Source organism: Capra hircus, chromosome 16, assembly GCF_001704415.2.
Source record: "Capra hircus breed San Clemente chromosome 16, ASM170441v1, whole genome shotgun sequence".
Taxonomy (NCBI): Eukaryota; Metazoa; Chordata; class Mammalia; order Artiodactyla; family Bovidae; genus Capra; species Capra hircus.
In genome coordinates, this window is record NC_030823.1 from 74311509 (window position 1) to 74328208 (window position 16700).

Below are 16700 nucleotides of genomic sequence, written 5' to 3' on the forward strand. Positions count from 1 at the left end.
CTGCCCTTCGGTTGTTATAAAACTTATTTTCTGCTGCCACACACACACACACACAAAAGCCAAGTAAAGAGAAAAATAATAATTGCATGGATTGGCAGGTGTTGGGGGTGAGGAGTAGAAACACCGGTCTTGTTCTGAAGACAGCAGAAATTTCTCAGTTAAAATTACACTATTTAAAAAGAACCAAATTCCTTATTGGCAGGAAAATGAAACACATTCCTGGACCCAGATGATACCCTGTACAGGTGTCAACAGGTCACTTTTAAAGTGAATAAATTATCGATGTTGATGATACAGAAAACATACGTGTTAAAAACCAGTAGCTGTGGATCTTCCTCTATACTAATACTAATTACAGTGAAACTGGGCGCTAGCAGAGCTCCCTTTAAGAGCTTTCTAGACGCTAGGCCCTGTGCCAAATGCTTTAGGTGCATCCCATTGTAACTTTACTATCACACAGTGAGGGAGGCATTCAACCATTATACGTGTACGTAAACAAGTTTATACACATTACCTAAGTTTACAGATCTGGTTTAGTAAATAATTTTAGACTAAGTACAAAAATGGCTGTAAATGCATTCTCCCTCCTTCTATGACCAAAAATTACAGTGAGTGTAAGTCACCAGACATTTAAAGGATTTTGAAAATTCACAAAGAATTAAAAGGATATTGACAAGTATGAGCAGGGCTTTATGAAACCTGAAGCACGGGTAGTTGAAGGCTTAACAGTAGCAGCAACTGGCACTGGAAAACAAAAATATAAACTCATTGAATTACTTGGAATTTATCACTTTCTTTTCATTTGCATACTTATTTGTATAAAAATGTAATTGCTTTAATTTACACCGAAAAATGTTTCCTATCCATCTTACATGTAAAGATGCTGAAAAAGAGAAATTTATGCAGCTGTGATGTACATAACATCACATTTTAAGAGCCTATAAAAGCACAGAAAAATCAAAACAGCAGCTTTCTTTGTGAATTAGTTGTCATGCATGCAACATGGAAATGGCTATAAGAGAGAGATCAGTACTAAAATTGTTTCTTTTCTGTTATTCTGTATCATTGAGATTTATTGTAAAAAAAAAAAAATCACAATAAGGAGAAAAACACCTTCATACCTTTAGCACATGTTGGTATCTCGGGCTCCCAAGTACTGTTTGCATTACAGACAATTGTGTTGCTGCCATGAAGGGAAAAACCCTGGTTACACTGAAATACAACTTGCGCTTTGTAGTAAAATTTTCTTCTAAATCCTGATAATATCATTCCATGTTCAACAACTGGATAGTCACATTTGACCACTGAAAAGGGGAAAAATTCCAAAATTAATGGAAATCTGCTTCACATAGCAGCAAAAGTCTAGTGCAAAGTAATACTTACCAGTGGGAAGAAGCAAAGAATGAAAGGCAGGATGTTAATTGGAAAAAAAAAAAAAAGACTTTATTTGTGCATTTGACTTCAGGGAAACAGATTTAGAGGAATCTAATAATGTTTTTCTACTAGGAACAGACCATCATTATAGTTTATTGACTTTTCTACATTTTTTTTCCCCCCCAGTGCTGGCAAGTTTTGAAAAGGTCTGACTATCAGATACAAATTCAGGGTAAGTTCAAAAGTGACTTTTGCTATTCTTCAGCTCTAGGATTTTTTTCAGCTCATGCTGAGGCTAATTACATACCTTGTTCTTTTAGAAAGATAGTAAAGACTTTTGGAGAAGGTAATAGTTGGGCTCAAATTTAAAAGTTTAAAAGAAGCCAGTCATGAAAAAAATATGAAAAATAAAAGTTTTCATATGGCAAAAACACACAGGAACTGGGGTGTTCAAGAAATACAAAGGCCAGTGTAATTAGGACGGTGTTTCCCAAACATTTTGGACTACAATCAAGAAATAATTTTTAAGTTGTAAAGCAGTATCCAAGCATGCAGACCCAAGATCAGGTTTCAAGTTAATACTTAGTCCTCACACCAGTGTGCTCTGCTATTTCCCGTTCTACTCTGCTTCTCCAGACTCCCCTGGTGGCGCAGAGGTTAAAGCGTCTGCCCGCAATGCGGGAGACCTGGGTTTGATCCCTGGGTTGGGAAGATCCCCCGGAGAAGGAAATGGGCAACCCACTCCAGTACTCTCGCCTGGAGAATTCCATGGACAGAGAAGCCTGGTAGGCTACAGTCCACAGGGTCACAAAGAGTTGGACACGACTGAGCAACTTCACTTTCACTTTCTGCTTCTCCAGAAGCAAATTACAGATTATGACACTCAAGCTTGACTTCAGGATCTACTAACAGCTTTTGCAGAACTTGGAAACAAAGCAAAACCAAAAAGCGCTGGACTGGGCAGTGACTTCAAGAGAATGTTTTATGAGATTAAATCTGCAATAGATGCAAGTGAAAAAGTGAAAGTGATAGTCACTCAGCCTTGTCCGACTCTCTGAGGCCCTACAGACTGTAACCCGGCAGGTTCCAGTTGACAGGAAATTCTCGCTTGTTTCCAGTGCGGGATGATTATGAGTAAGGATGCTATGAACATTCTCATGGAGGTTTCCATCTGTACCTGTTTTCACCTGACTTGGATCGCTGAGTTGTACCTTGAAGTGTTAGTCTCTCAGTCAAGTCCCAACTCTTTCAACCCTATGAAACGTAGCCCACCAGGCACCTCTGTCTACGGATCCTCCAGGCAAGGCTACTGGAATGAGTTGCCATGCCGTTCTCCAGCGGATCTTCCTGACCCAGGGATTGAACCCTTAAGTGGATGCTTAACTGTATAAATGCTAAATTGTGTTCCAAAATGGTCATACCACTTGGCATTCTTAACAGTAATGTATTGGAGTTTCAAATACATCATATCCTTACCAAAACATGAAATTGTTAGTTACTCTTTTTAATTTCAGGCATTCTAATTGGTTTTTAGCAGGTTTTTCATCATGATGTTAGATTAAGTTTCTGTTATTACTAACGATATTGAGCAACATTTCATATACTTCATTGGCATTCACATTTCTTCTTTGGTGAAAAAATTCTATTCAAATATGTTCCCCCTTTTTTGTAAATTGGGTTGCTTTTTTCATATTGTGTTTTAAGAGTTCTTTATTTATCATAGTTTGAAGTCCATTCAGCAATGTCCTTGGCAAACATTTTATCCCAGTGTATGGCTACTTTTTCTTTCTCCAATGTGTTTGAGAGCAGCAGTTCTGAAATTTTAAGAAGTCTGGTTTATTCATTTTTCTTTAAAGGATAATGCTTCTAAGGTTTTCAAAGAAATCTTTGGTTACTTATAAATATTTTCTATCTCTTCCCATAAAGTCTTAGAGTCCAGGTCTTACATTTGAATATATGATCAAATATCTTTTCTAATCACAAATCAACCACAGAAGAAAACTGGAAAAAAAAATGCCACATGGAAACCAAAAAACATGTTACTAAACAGTCAATCATTCACTAAAGAGATCAAAAAGAATATAAAAAATTTTTAAGATTAATGAAAATGATGTGTTTCAAATCTGTGCAACACAGGAAAAGCAGTCTAAGAGAGAAGATTATAGCCACACAGGTTTACCTCAGGAACAAGAAAAGTGAAAGTGAAGTCGCTCAGTCGTGTCCGACTCTTTGCGACCCATGGACTGTAGCCCACCAAGCTCCTCCATCCATGGGATTCTCCAGGCAAGAGTACTGGAGTGGGTTCTCAAGTAAATAATCTAAACTTACACCCATAGCAATAAAAAACAACCCTCCCCACAAAATGTGTACAAGGAAGAAAATAATGAAGAACAGAGTGGAAATAAATGAAATTGAGCTAAAAAACAGTGAAGATAAGAGATGGTTCTTTGAAAAGATAAAATTGACAAACATATAGCCACACTCATCAAGAAACAAAACAAAGGATCCAAGTAAATGAAATAAAAAACAGAGGTTACAACCAATACCACAAAAATACAAAGGGTCATAGAGAATACTATGAACAACTACACATCCAAAGTTGGAAAACCTAGAATAAATGGACAAATTCTCAGAAACATTCACTCTCCCAATACTGAGTCCAGAAGAAATAGAAAATGTGAATATAATGATTGCTAGTAATGAAATTGAATCAGTGATCAAATAACTCCCAAAAAACAAAATAAGGATTATGTGGGTTCACAGGTGAATTGCAATAAACATCTAAAGAATAGTTAATTTCTACTTTGAAAGACAGTGTATAGAAATAAATACAGTGAGACATAGCCTAGGGGAAAATAGAACTACCATATGATCTAGCAATTTTACTTCTGGGTATTTATCCAAAGAAAATAAAACACTAATTAAAAAGATTTGTGCAGCACTTTTTCCATTACAGCATTTTTTTTTAAAAATAATAGCTAGCAAGGTAATGCTCAAAATCCTCCTCAGTTCAGTTCAGTCGCTCAGTCATGTCTGACTCTTTCCGACCCCATGAATCGCAGCACGCCAGGCCTCCCTGTCCATCACCAACTCCTGGAGTTCACTCAAACTCACATCCATCGAGTCAGTGATGCCATCCAGCCATCTCATCCTCGGTCGTCCCCTTCTCCTCCTGCCCCCAATCCCTCCCGGCATCAGAGTATTTTCCAATGAGGCAACTCTTCGCATGAGATGGCCAAAGTATTGGAGTTTCAGCTTTAGCATTATTCCTTCCAAAGAAATCCCAGGGCTGATCTCCTTCAGAATGGACTGGTTGGATCTCCATGAAGTCCAAGGGACACTCAAGAGTCTTCTCCAACACCACAGTTCAAAGCATCAATTCTTCAGCACTCAGCTTTCTTCATAATCCAACTCTCACATCCATACATGACCACTGGAAACACCATAGCCTTGACTAGATGGACCTTTGTTGACAAAGCAATGTCTCTGCTTTTCAACATGCTATCTAGGTTGGTCATAACTTTTCTTCCAAGAAGTAAGCATCTTTTAATTTCATGGCTGCAGTCACCATCTGCAGTGATTTTGGAGTCCCAAAAAATAAAGTCTGACACTGTTTTCCCATCTATTTGCCATGAAGTGATGGGACCAGATGCCATGATCTTCGTTTTCTGAATGTGGATCTTGAAGCCAACTTTTTCACTCTCCACTTTCACTTTCATCAAGAGGATGTTTCGTTCCTCTACACTTTCTGCCATAAGGGTGGTGTCAGCTGCATATCTGAGGTTATTGATATTTCTCCTGGCAATCTTGATTCCAGCTTGTGCTTCTTCCAGCCCAGCATTTCTGATGATGTACTCTGCATATAAGTTAAATAAGCAGAGTGAACTGCTTATTTATACAGCCTTGACGGTCTTCTTTTCCTATTTGGAACCAGTCTACTGTTCCATGTCCAGTTCTAACTGTTGCCTCTTGACCTGCATACAGGTTTTTCAAGAGTCAGGTTAGGCGGTCTGGTATTCCCATCTCTGACAGAATGTGGTCCACTGGAGAAGGGAATGGCAAGTCACTTCAGTATTCTTGTCTTGAGAACCCCAAGAACAGTATGAAAAGGCAAAATGATAGGATACCAAAAGAGGAACTCCCCAGGTCAGTAGGTGCCCAATATGCTACTGGAGATCAGTGGAGAAATAACTCCAGAAAGAATGAAGGGATGGAGCCAAAGCAAAAACAATACCCAGTTGTGGATGTGACTGGTGATAGAAGCAAGGTCCGATGCTGTAAAGAGCAATATTGCATAGGAACCTGGAATGTCAGGTCCACGAATCAAGGCAATTTGGAAGTGGTCAAACAAGAGATGGCAAGGGTGAACGTCGACATTCTAGGAATCAGTGAACTAAAATGGACTGGAATGGGTGAATTTAACTCAGATGACCATTATATCTACTATTGCAGGCAGGAATCCCTCAGAAGAAATGGAGTAGCCATCATGGTCAAAAAAAGAGTCCGAAATGCAGTACTTGGATGCAATCTCAAAAACGACAGAAAGGTCTCTGTTCGTCTCCAAGGCAAACCATTCAATATCACAGTTATCCAAGTCTATGCCCCAACTAGTAATGCTGAAGAAACTGAAGTTGAATGGTTTTATGAAGACCTACAAGACCTTTTAGAACTAATACCCACAAAAGATGTCCTTTTCATTATAGGGGACTGTAATGCAAAAGTCAAAAGTCAGGAAACACCTGGAGTAACAGGCAAATTTGGCCTTGGAATGTGGAATGAAGCAGGGCAAAGACTAATAGAGTTTTGCCAGGAAAATGCACTGGTCATAGCAAACACCCTCTTCCAACAACACAAGAGAAGACTCTACACATGGACATCACCAGATGGTGAACACCAAAATCAGATTGATTATATTCTTTGCAGCCAAAGATGGAGAAGCTCTATACAGTCAACAAAAACAAGACCAGGAGCTGACTGTGGCTCAGATCATGAACTCCTTATTACCAAATTCAGACTCAAATTGAAGAAAGTAGGGAAAACTGCTAGACCATTCATGTATGACCTAAATCAAATCCCTTATGATTATACAGTGGAAGTGAGAAATAGATTTAAGGGACTAGATCTGATAGATAGAGTGCCTGATGAACTATGGAATGAGGTTCATGACATTGTACAGGAGACAGGGATCAAGACCATCCCCATGGAAAAGAAATGCAAAAAAGCAAAATGGCTGTCTGGGGAGGCCTTACAAACAGCTGTGAAAAGAAGAGAGGCAAAAAGCAAAGGAGAAAAGGAAAGAGATAAGCATCTGAAAGCACAGTTCCAATGAAAAGCAAGAAGAGATAAGAAAGCCTTCCTCAGTGATCAATGCAAAGAAATAGAGGAAAACAACAGAATGGGAAAGACTAGAGACCTCTTCAAGAAAATTAGAGATACCAAGGGAACATTTCATGCAAAGATGGGCTCGATAAAGGACAGAAATGGTCTGGACCTAACAGAAGCAGAAGAGATTAAGAAGAGGTGGCAAGAATACAACTGAAGAACCGTACAAAAAGATCTTCATGACCCAGATAATCATGATGATGTGATCACTAATCTAGAGCCAGACATCTTGGAATGTGAAGTCAAGTGGGCCTTAGAAAGCATCACTACGAACAAAGAGCTAGTGGAGGTGATGGAATTCCAGTTGAGCTATTTCAAATCCTGAAAGATGATGCTGTGAAAGTGCTGCAGTCAATATGCCAGCAAATTTGGAAAACTCAGCAGTGCCCACAGGACTGGAAAAGGTCAGTTTTCCTTCCAAAATCCTCCTAGTTAGACTTAAACAATACATGAACCAAGAACTTCTAGAAGTACAAGCTGGATTTAGAAAAGGAAGAGGAACCAGAGATCAAATTGCCAACATCCATTGGATCATATAGAAAAAGCAAGAGAATTACAGAAAAACATCTGCTTCATCGACTACTCTAGAGCCTTTGACTGTGTAGATCACAACAAACTGTGGAAAATTCTTAAGGAGATGGGCATACCAGATCACCTTACCTGTCTCCTGAGAAACCTGTATGGAGGTCAAGAAGCAACAGAACCCGATAAGGAACAATGGACTGGTTCAAAATTGGGAACGGAGAATGTCAAGGCTGTATATTGTTACCCTGATCATTTAACTTATATACAGACTACATCATGTGAAATGCTGGGCTGGATGAAGCTCAATATGGAATCAAGATTGCCAGGAGAAATATCAATAACCTCAGATACGCAGATGACACCACCTAACGGCAGAAAGCTAAGAGGAACTAAAGAGCCTCTTGATAAAGGTGAAAGAGGAGAGTGAAAAAGCTGGCTTAAAACTCAACATTCAAAACAAGAAGATCATGGCATCTGGTCCCATCACTTCATGGCAAAAAACAGAAACAGTGACAGATTTTATTTCCTCTGGGCTCCAAAATTACAGTGGACGGTGGTTGCAGCTATGAAATTGAGACGCTTGCTCCTTAGAAGAAAAGTTATGGCAAACCTAGACAGTGTATTAAAAAGCAGATACATCATCTTGCCAACAAAGGTCCTTCTAGTCAAAGCTATGATTTTCCCAGTAGTCATGTATGGATGTGAGAGTTGGACCGTAAAGAAGCCTGAGTGCCAAAGAATAGATGCTTTTGAACTGTGATGCTGGAGAAGACTCTTGAGAGTCCCTTGGAATGCAAGGAGATCCAACCAATCAATCCTAAAGGAAATCAACTCTGAATATTCATTGGAAGGACTGATACTGAAGCTGAAGTTCCAATACTTTGGCCACCTGATGCGAAGAGCCAACTCACTGAAAAAGACCCTGATGCTGGGAAAGACTGAAGGGAGGAGGAGAAGGGGACGACAGAGGATGAGATGGTTGGATGGCGTCATCGACTCAACGGACATGAGTTTGAGCAAGCCCTGGGAGATAGTGAAGGAGAGGAAATCCTGGTGTGCTGGAGTTCATGGTGTTGCAAAGAGTCGGACATGACTTAGTGACTGAACAACAAGATATGGAAGCCACCTAAGGGTAGAACGGGTGAAAAAGATGTGGTATGTATGCAATGGAATATTACCCAGTCATAAAAAGAACGGAATCTTCCCATTCATGACAGCATCGACGGACCTAGATGGTGTTATGCAAAGTAAAATGTCAGTCAGAGAAAGACAAATACCATATGACTTCATCTATATGTGGGATCTACAAAATAAAGCAAATGGACTAACAAAACAAAACAGAAATAGATTCATGGATACAGAGAACAAGTAATAGATGGAGAGGAGGTGGTTGGGAGGATGCACAAAATAAAAGAAGTGGATTAAAAGGCACAGACTTCCAGTTATCAGACAGATAAGCCATGAGGTTACGTCATACACAACAGACAATACCGTCAATAATTCTGTACTTACTCTAAACAGCGACAGGTGGGAACAAGACATCATGGTGATCAACTTGCTTTGATCTTGTAAATGTCAAATCGCTATCTTGTACGCCATCTGCTTTTGGCGTCAGAGCAATGCTGTCCTCATGAAACGAGCTGAGGATTCCCTCTTCTTGTATTTTCTTAAGGCTTTGTGTAGAACTGCTATCATCTATTCCTTAAATGTTTGGTAGAATCCCCCAGTGAGGACACAGGGTTTGTAAGTACTCTTTGTAAGGTTTAAGCTGTCAAATTTATAGGCATACGATGGTTTGTTTTCTTTCTTATTTTTCTTCAAATGTCTGTAGGATATTTTGCAGTGGTCTCCTTTTCACTCTTGTTATTGGTAATTTATATCTTTTTTCCTGTCAGACTGTCTATAAGTTTATCTATTTCATCTATTTTCTCTAAGAACCAGGCAGATTTCTTTGATTTTCCCTGTTTTGTGTCTCTTCTCAATTTCATGGATTTCTAACTTTATTATTTCCTTGTGTTTTCTTGCTTTGGGTTTAATTTGTTCTTCTTTTTCTGTTTCTTATGGTAGGACTTAGATGACTGATCTAACATAAGTATTTCACACTAACATAAGTATTTCACACTAAAAATATCTTTTCTAACATAAGTATTTCACACGAAAAATATCTTTCTGAGCAACACTTTTGCTGTAGCCCACATCTTCTGATCTACTGATCTGCTGTGCTCTAATCTTTATCCGATCCATCACTGTCTAACCATCCTTCTGACTGCTTCTTTGACTCATGGGTTCATCAGTAGTCTCTTGCATACTTTTCAAATATTTGGGAATTTATACATAGAACTTGCTTTTTCCATGATCCAGTGGATGTTGGCAATTGGATCTCTGGTTCCTCTGCCTTTTCTAAAATCAGCTTGAACACCTGGAAGTTCACGGTTTACGTATTGCTGAAGCCTGGCTTGGAGAATTTTGAGCATTACTTTACTAGTGTGTGAGATGAGTGCAATTCTGCGGTAGTCTGAACATTCTTTGGCATTGCCTTTCTTTGGGACTGGAATGAAAACTGACCTTTGCCAGTCCTGTGGCCACTGCTGAGTTTTCCACATTTGCTGGCATATTGAGTGCAGCACTTTCACAGCATCATCTTTCAGGATTTGAAATAGCTCTACCGGAATTCCATCACCTCCACTAGCTTGGTTCATAATGATGCTTTCTAAGGCCCACTTGACTTCACATTCCAGGATGTCTGGCTCTAGGTGAGTGATCACACCATCGTGATTGTCTGAGTTGTGAAGATCTTTTTTTGTACAGTTCTTCTGTGTATTCTTGCCACCTCTTATTAATATCTTCTGCTTCTGTCAGGTCCATACCATTTCTGTCCTTTATTGTGCCTTTCCTTGCATGAAATTTTCCCTTGATATCTCTAATTTTCTTGAAGACATCTCTAGTCTTTCCCATTCTGTTGTTTTCCTCTATTTCTCTGCACTGATCACTAAGGAAGGCTTTCTTAACTCTCCTTGCTATTTTTTGGAACTCTGCATTCAGATGGGAATATCTTTCCCTTTCTCCTTTGCTTTCACTCCTCTTCTTTTCTCAGCTATTTGTAAGCCCTCCCGAGACAGCCATTTTGCTTTTTTGCATTTCTTTTCCATGGGGATGGTCTTGATCCCTGTTTCCTGTACAATGTCACAAACCTAATTCCGTAGTTCATCAGGTACTCTATCTATCAGATCTAGTCCCTTAAATCTATTTCTCACTTCCAACATTCAGAAAACTAAGATCATGACATCTGGTCCCATCACTTCATGGGAAATAGATGGGGAAACAGTTGTAACAGTGTCAGACTTTATCTTTTTGGGCTCCAAAATCACTGCAGATGGTGATTGCAGCCATGAAATTAAAACACGCTTACTCCTTGGAAGGAAAGTTATGACCAACCTAGACAGCACATTTAAAAGCAGAGACATTACTTTGCCAACAAAGGTCCATCTAGTCAAGGCTATGGTTTTTCCTGTGGTCATGTATGGATGTGAGAGTTGGACTGTGAAGAAAGCTGAGCACCGAAGAATTGATGCTTTTGAACTGTGGTGTTGGAGAAGACTCTTGAGAGTCCCTTGGACTGCAAGGAGATCCAACTAGTCCATTCTGAAGGAGATAAGCCCTGGGTGTTCTTTGGAAGGAATGATGCTAAAGCTGAAAGTCAAGTACTTGTCCACCTCATGCGAAGAGTTGGCTCATTGGAAAAGACTCTGATGCTGGCAGGGACTCAGGGCAGGAGGAAAAGGGGACGACAGAGGATGAGATGGCTGGATGGCATCACTGACTCGATGAACGTGAGTTTGAGTGAACTCCGGGAGATGGTGATGGTCAGGGAGGCCTGGTGGGCTGCAATTCATGGGGTCTCAAAGAGTCAGACACGACTGAGTGACTGAACTGAACTGAACTGAATATTCCATTACACACATACACTATACCACACCACATCACACCACTTCTTCTGTATCTATTCATATATTGGTGGATACTTAGTGGGTTAGTCTTTTAATATTCCTGTAGCCAGAACTCTCAGAGATCTTGTAATACAAGATAAAATTTTCTTATTTCTTAAGCCAGGGTGTGTTGAGTTTTCTGATGCTTTCAAACAAACAAGAAAACCAAAAAGTTCTAGCTCGTGCATATACACAGTAGCTCATGATGTATAAATTGGAATGCCAAGGACATGTGGAGCGACTGGTGGGGAACTCTACAACTAGAATTATCTTTTAATTTGATTTGACCAATATTAAATTAAATTAGAAGTCAATTTAGCAAGAGGAGTAACTATTTATGACTGTTGTGTTTACTTATAGGTGAAACTATTTATGAAGTGCTTCCATGGTCTTTGCAGACTCAGGAGGAAATAAATGGAAATATTATTACCTTTACATTCTGGAGGATCACTGCTCCATCTGTCTTGATCAACACAAATAAGCCTACTCTCTCCAACAAGAGAATATTCATCTGGTCCATTTGAAGGATCACACATATAAGTTACTACCTCATTATAATGATATTCATCCTTGTAAATGGTAAATCTTCCATTTTTTATATTTCCAGGTGTGGAACACAAAATCTCTTTAAAGGGGAGAAAAGGACATGAAGCAAAGATAAAATAGTAAGACAGCATTAGCAAAGTCCTATGAACGTCCTTCAAATAATTCATAACATACAATTAATATAAGCTAGCTGTGAATCCAATATCCAATTAGAAGAAAGTCTCTATGTCAAAATGTATTATCTCAAATTCAAAGCATTAATTTAGAAATTAACTTTTAGAATGAAGCTTATTTCCCAAAATATGACATACATATATTTATCTACAAGGCCATTCTAAGTTTTGTTTTCACCTTCATAAAAGCAGCTGACAATTTAATGCTAAAATGTACTTGTGATTAAAAATAAAAGTCTGTGCTAAGAAAATCCTTTATGATTTATAAATATCTCCACTAACAAATTGATTGTTAACATTAATACTGAGTATTACTGTCATTTTTCAATTTCATCCCTATGAGAGTATGGTTAAATTTTTCAGAGGTTACAAACTGTGTGATTTTGCAATAGGCTGAATCCAGATGTCTTCCTTTAAGCCAGTTATGAAAGTATTTTGCAGACTCCCTTGGTGTACAGAGGATAGGAATCCATGTGTCAGTGCAGAGGACATAGGTTTGATCCCTGTGGTCTGGGAAGATTCCACACGCTGTGGGACGCAAAAGCTTGCAGCCCACAGCCACTGAAGCCAGAGCGTTCCAGGCCCGCAACCCGCAACCCGCAACTAGTGAGCACCTGCGCTGCAGCTGCTGAAACCCTGCATCCGGAGCCTGTGCTCCGCACCACAGAGAGGCCTGCACACCGAAACGACCATCAGCCTCACATGGAAACGTGCAAAACCACTGGTTATCACAGAAATTCCAATCAAGACGACAGTGAGATACCACCTCACACTGGTCAGAACGGCTATCACCAAAAAAATCCACAAGCAACAAATGCTGGAGAGGGTGTGGAGAGAAAGAAGCCCTCCTGCACTGTTGGTAGGAATGTAAATTGGTGCAGCCACGATGGAGAACAGGATGGAGGTTCCTTAAAAAACTAAAAACAGAGCTACCGTATGACCCTGCAATCCCACTATTGGGCATAGAGAAAAAGTTGGCTCAAAAAGAAACATGCCCCCCAGTGTCCATCGCAGCACTGTCTACAGCGGCCAAGACGTGGACTCAACCCAGATGTTTATCGACAGAGGAACGGATACAGAAGAGGTGGTGCGTATATATACAGCCGTTACGAAGAATGGATCGGGCCATTTGCAGCAAAATACAGATGGACCTAGAGAGCGTGATCTTGAGTGAAATAAGCCAGACAGAAGGAGAAACATCATATGCCGTCCCTTGTATGTGGAAACTAAAAAGAAATGATGCAAATGAACTTACTTAGAAAACAGAAGGAGACTCACAGACTTAGAAAACGAACTCATGGTTGCCGAGGGGAAGGGATAGTTGAGGACTTTGAAAAGGTCCTGTGCACACTGCTGTATTTAAAAAGGATAACCAACAAAAACCTACTGTACAGCACATGGAACTCTGCTCAATGTTACGTGCCAATCTGGATGGGAGGCGGCTTTGGGGAAGAATAGATACATGTGTATGTACAGCTGAATTCCTTCACTGTTCACTGAAACTATCACAAAATTATTAATCAACTACAATCCAATACAAAATGACTTTGGTGTAAAAATAAACAAATAAATTAAATAAAAAAGAGTAGCCTCTTGTTCACAGTAACTAGAGAACACCTGTGCATAGGAACAAAGACCCAGCATAACCAAAAATAAATTAACTTTAAAAAATTATAAAGTGTGCATGGAATCTAGAAAAAAATTAAGTAATATGGAAAAAGGTAAAACAGTACCACAATTCTCACTTTTTGTTTTAAAATTTTTTGATTTTTCATAAAAATTTGTTGCATATATTTACATGTATTGTGCTTACTCTTCTTAAAAGTGAATTAACAATTATTTAAAAATTTTTTCAGCTTTAATTCCAGTATAATATTAATATCAATAGACATAACCCATATAAAGAAAAGCTCTTGGGTGTCTACTTCATTTTAAAAGAATAAAGAGGTCCCTGCATCAAAGGGGCTTCCCTTGAGGTTCAACTGGTAAAGAGTCTGCCAGCGATGCAGTAGACCTGGGTTCAAACCTTGGGTTGGGAAGATCCCCTGGAGAAGGAAAAGGCTCCCCACTCCAGTATTCTGGCCTGGAGAATCCCATCGCCTGGATAGTCCATGGGGTTGCAGGGTCAGACACGACTGAGCACCTTTCACTCACTCACACTCACCACATCAAAAAGTTTGAGAACTGCCACTCCATATGCTAAAGAGAGGATATACTTACTTTCACATACTGGGGGATCATCATTCCAGTTCACATTATTTTCAGAAATTTCACAATGTAGAATTCTTGCTCCAATCATATAAAAACTAAATGAGAAAAGAACAGTTGCTATGTTCTTTAGCAATTAGAAGTTGTGGATAAAAATGAAAAAATATTAATAGGGTTGTCTTTCTACACTATAGTAAATTGAAAAAGAAGTTTCTTAAAATATTATGGATATGCTAAATCTGGAACTCAATTGAAGAGAGTTTCTGCATGTGGACCCACTTTGGCCTACAGTAAAATGGGTAAATTACTGTCACGCTGGTCAGTGTAGCCCCTCTGCTCCCTCTGGCAAGTGTATTACACACTGACTTCTACTCTATGCTCACACCATTTTCCTCAGTAAGGACTAAGCAGAGAGATCAGGGCCCTAGAACTTGCCTGCCTGGCATTCAAGTTTCAGCTCCATGACTGCCTTGAGCTTGAGAAATCCCATCAGTTCAGTTCAGTTGTTCAGTCATGTCTGACTCTTTGCGACCCCATGAAACGCAGCACGCCAGGCCTCCCTGACCATCACCAACTCCCGGAGTTCACTCAAATTCACGTTCATCGAGTCGGTGATGCCATCCAGCCATCTCGTCCTCTGTCGTGCCTTTTTCCTCCTGCCCTGAGTCCCTGCCAGCATCAGAGTCTTTTCCAGTGAGTCAACTCTTCACATGAGGTGGCCAAGCACTGGACTTTCAGCTTTAGCATCATTCCTTCCAAAGAACACCCAGGACTGATCTCCTTTAGAATGGACGGGTTGGATCTCCTTGCAGTTCAAGGGACTCTCAAGAGTCTTCTCCAACACCACAGTTCAAAAGCATCAATTCTTTGGCACTCAGCCTTCTTCACAGTCCAACTCTCACATCCATACATGACCACAGGAAAAACCATAGCCTTGACTAGACGGACCTTTGTTGGCAAAGTAATGTCTCTGCTTTTAAATGTGCTGTCTAGGTTGGTCATAACTTTCCTTCCAAGGAGTAAGCGTGTTTTAATTTCATGGCTGCACTCACCATCTGCAGTGATTTTGGAGCCCCCAAAAATAAAGTCTGACACTGTTTCCATTGTTTCCCCATCTATTTCCCATGAAGTGATGGGACCAGATGCCATGACCTTCGTTTTCTGAATGTTGAGCTTAGGCCAACTTTTTCACTTCCCTCTTTCACTTTCATCAAGAGTCTTTTTAGTTCCTCTTCACTTTCTGCCATAAGGGTGGTGTCATCTGCATATCTGAGATTATTGATATTTCTCCCAGCAATCTTGATTTCAACCTGTGTTTCTTCCAGTCCAGTGTTTCTCATGATGTACTCTGCATAGAAGTTAAATAAGCAGGGTGACAATATACAGCCTTGACGCTCTCTTTTCCTTATTTGGAACCAGACTGTTGTTCCATGTCCAGTTTTAACTGCTGCTTCCTGACCTGCATACAGATTTCTCAAGAGGCAGGTCAGGTGGTCTGGTATTCCCATCTCTTTCAGAATTTTCCACAGTTTATTGTGAACCACACAGTCAAAGGCTTTGGCATAGTCAATAAAGCAGAAATAGATGTTTTTCTGGAACTCTCTTGCTTTTTCCATGATCCAGCAGATGTTGGCAATTTGATATCTGGTTCCTCTGCCTTTTCTAAAACCAGCTTGAACATCTGGAAGTTCATGGTTCATGTATTGCTGAAGCCTGGCTTGGAGAATTTTCAGCATTACTTTACTAGCGTGTGAGATGAGTGCAATTGTGCGATAGTTTGAGAAATCTTTGGCATTGCCTTTTTTGGGAATGGAACAGAAACTGACCTTTTCCAGTCCTGTGGCCACTGCTGACTTTTCCAAATTTGCTGGCATATTGAGTGCAGCACTTTCACAGCATCATCTTTCAGGATTTGAACAGCTCAACTGGAATTCCATCACCTTCACTAGCTTTGTTCGTAGCGATGCTTTCCAAGGCCCACTTGACTGCACATTCCAGGATGTCTGGCTCTTGATTAGTGATCACACCATCGTGATTATCTTGGTCATGAAGATCTTTTTTGTACAGTTCTTCTGTGTATTTTTGCCACCTCTTCTTAATATCTTCTGCTTCTGTTAGGTCCATACCATTTCTGTCCTTTATCGAGCCCATCTTTGCATGAAATGTTCCCTTGATATCTCTAATTTTCTTGAAGAGGTCTCTAGTCTTTCCCATTCTGTTGTTTTCCTCTATTTCTTTGCATTGATTGCTGAGGAAGGCTTTCTTATCTTTTCTTACTATTCTCTGGAACTCTGCATTCACATGCTTATATCTTCCTTTTCTCCTTTGCTTTTTGCTTCTCTTCTTTTCACAGCTATTTGTAAGGCCTCCCCAGACAGCCATTTTGCTTTTTTGCATTTCTTTTCCATGGGGATGGTCTTGATCCCTGTCTCCTGTACAATGTCATGACCTCATTGCATAGTTCATCAGGTACTCTATCTATCAGATCTAGTCCTTTAAATCTATT

The 16700-nt window shown here is 39.8% G+C and overlaps 1 protein-coding gene across 1 annotated transcript in view; it reads right to left on the reverse strand.

Annotated features, from left to right (window-relative positions):
* Positions 1 to 16700, reverse strand: part of LOC102169502 (membrane cofactor protein-like) — a 32854-nt gene that overhangs the window by 1293 nt on the left and 14861 nt on the right. The window contains exons 5-7 of the mRNA XM_018059967.1: positions 14207 to 14292; positions 11698 to 11892; positions 1122 to 1304 (exon numbers count right to left, since the gene is read on the reverse strand). Coding sequence (XP_017915456.1) covers positions 1122 to 1304; positions 11698 to 11892; positions 14207 to 14292 — 464 coding nt within the window. The remainder of the gene's footprint in view (positions 1 to 1121; positions 1305 to 11697; positions 11893 to 14206; positions 14293 to 16700) is intronic.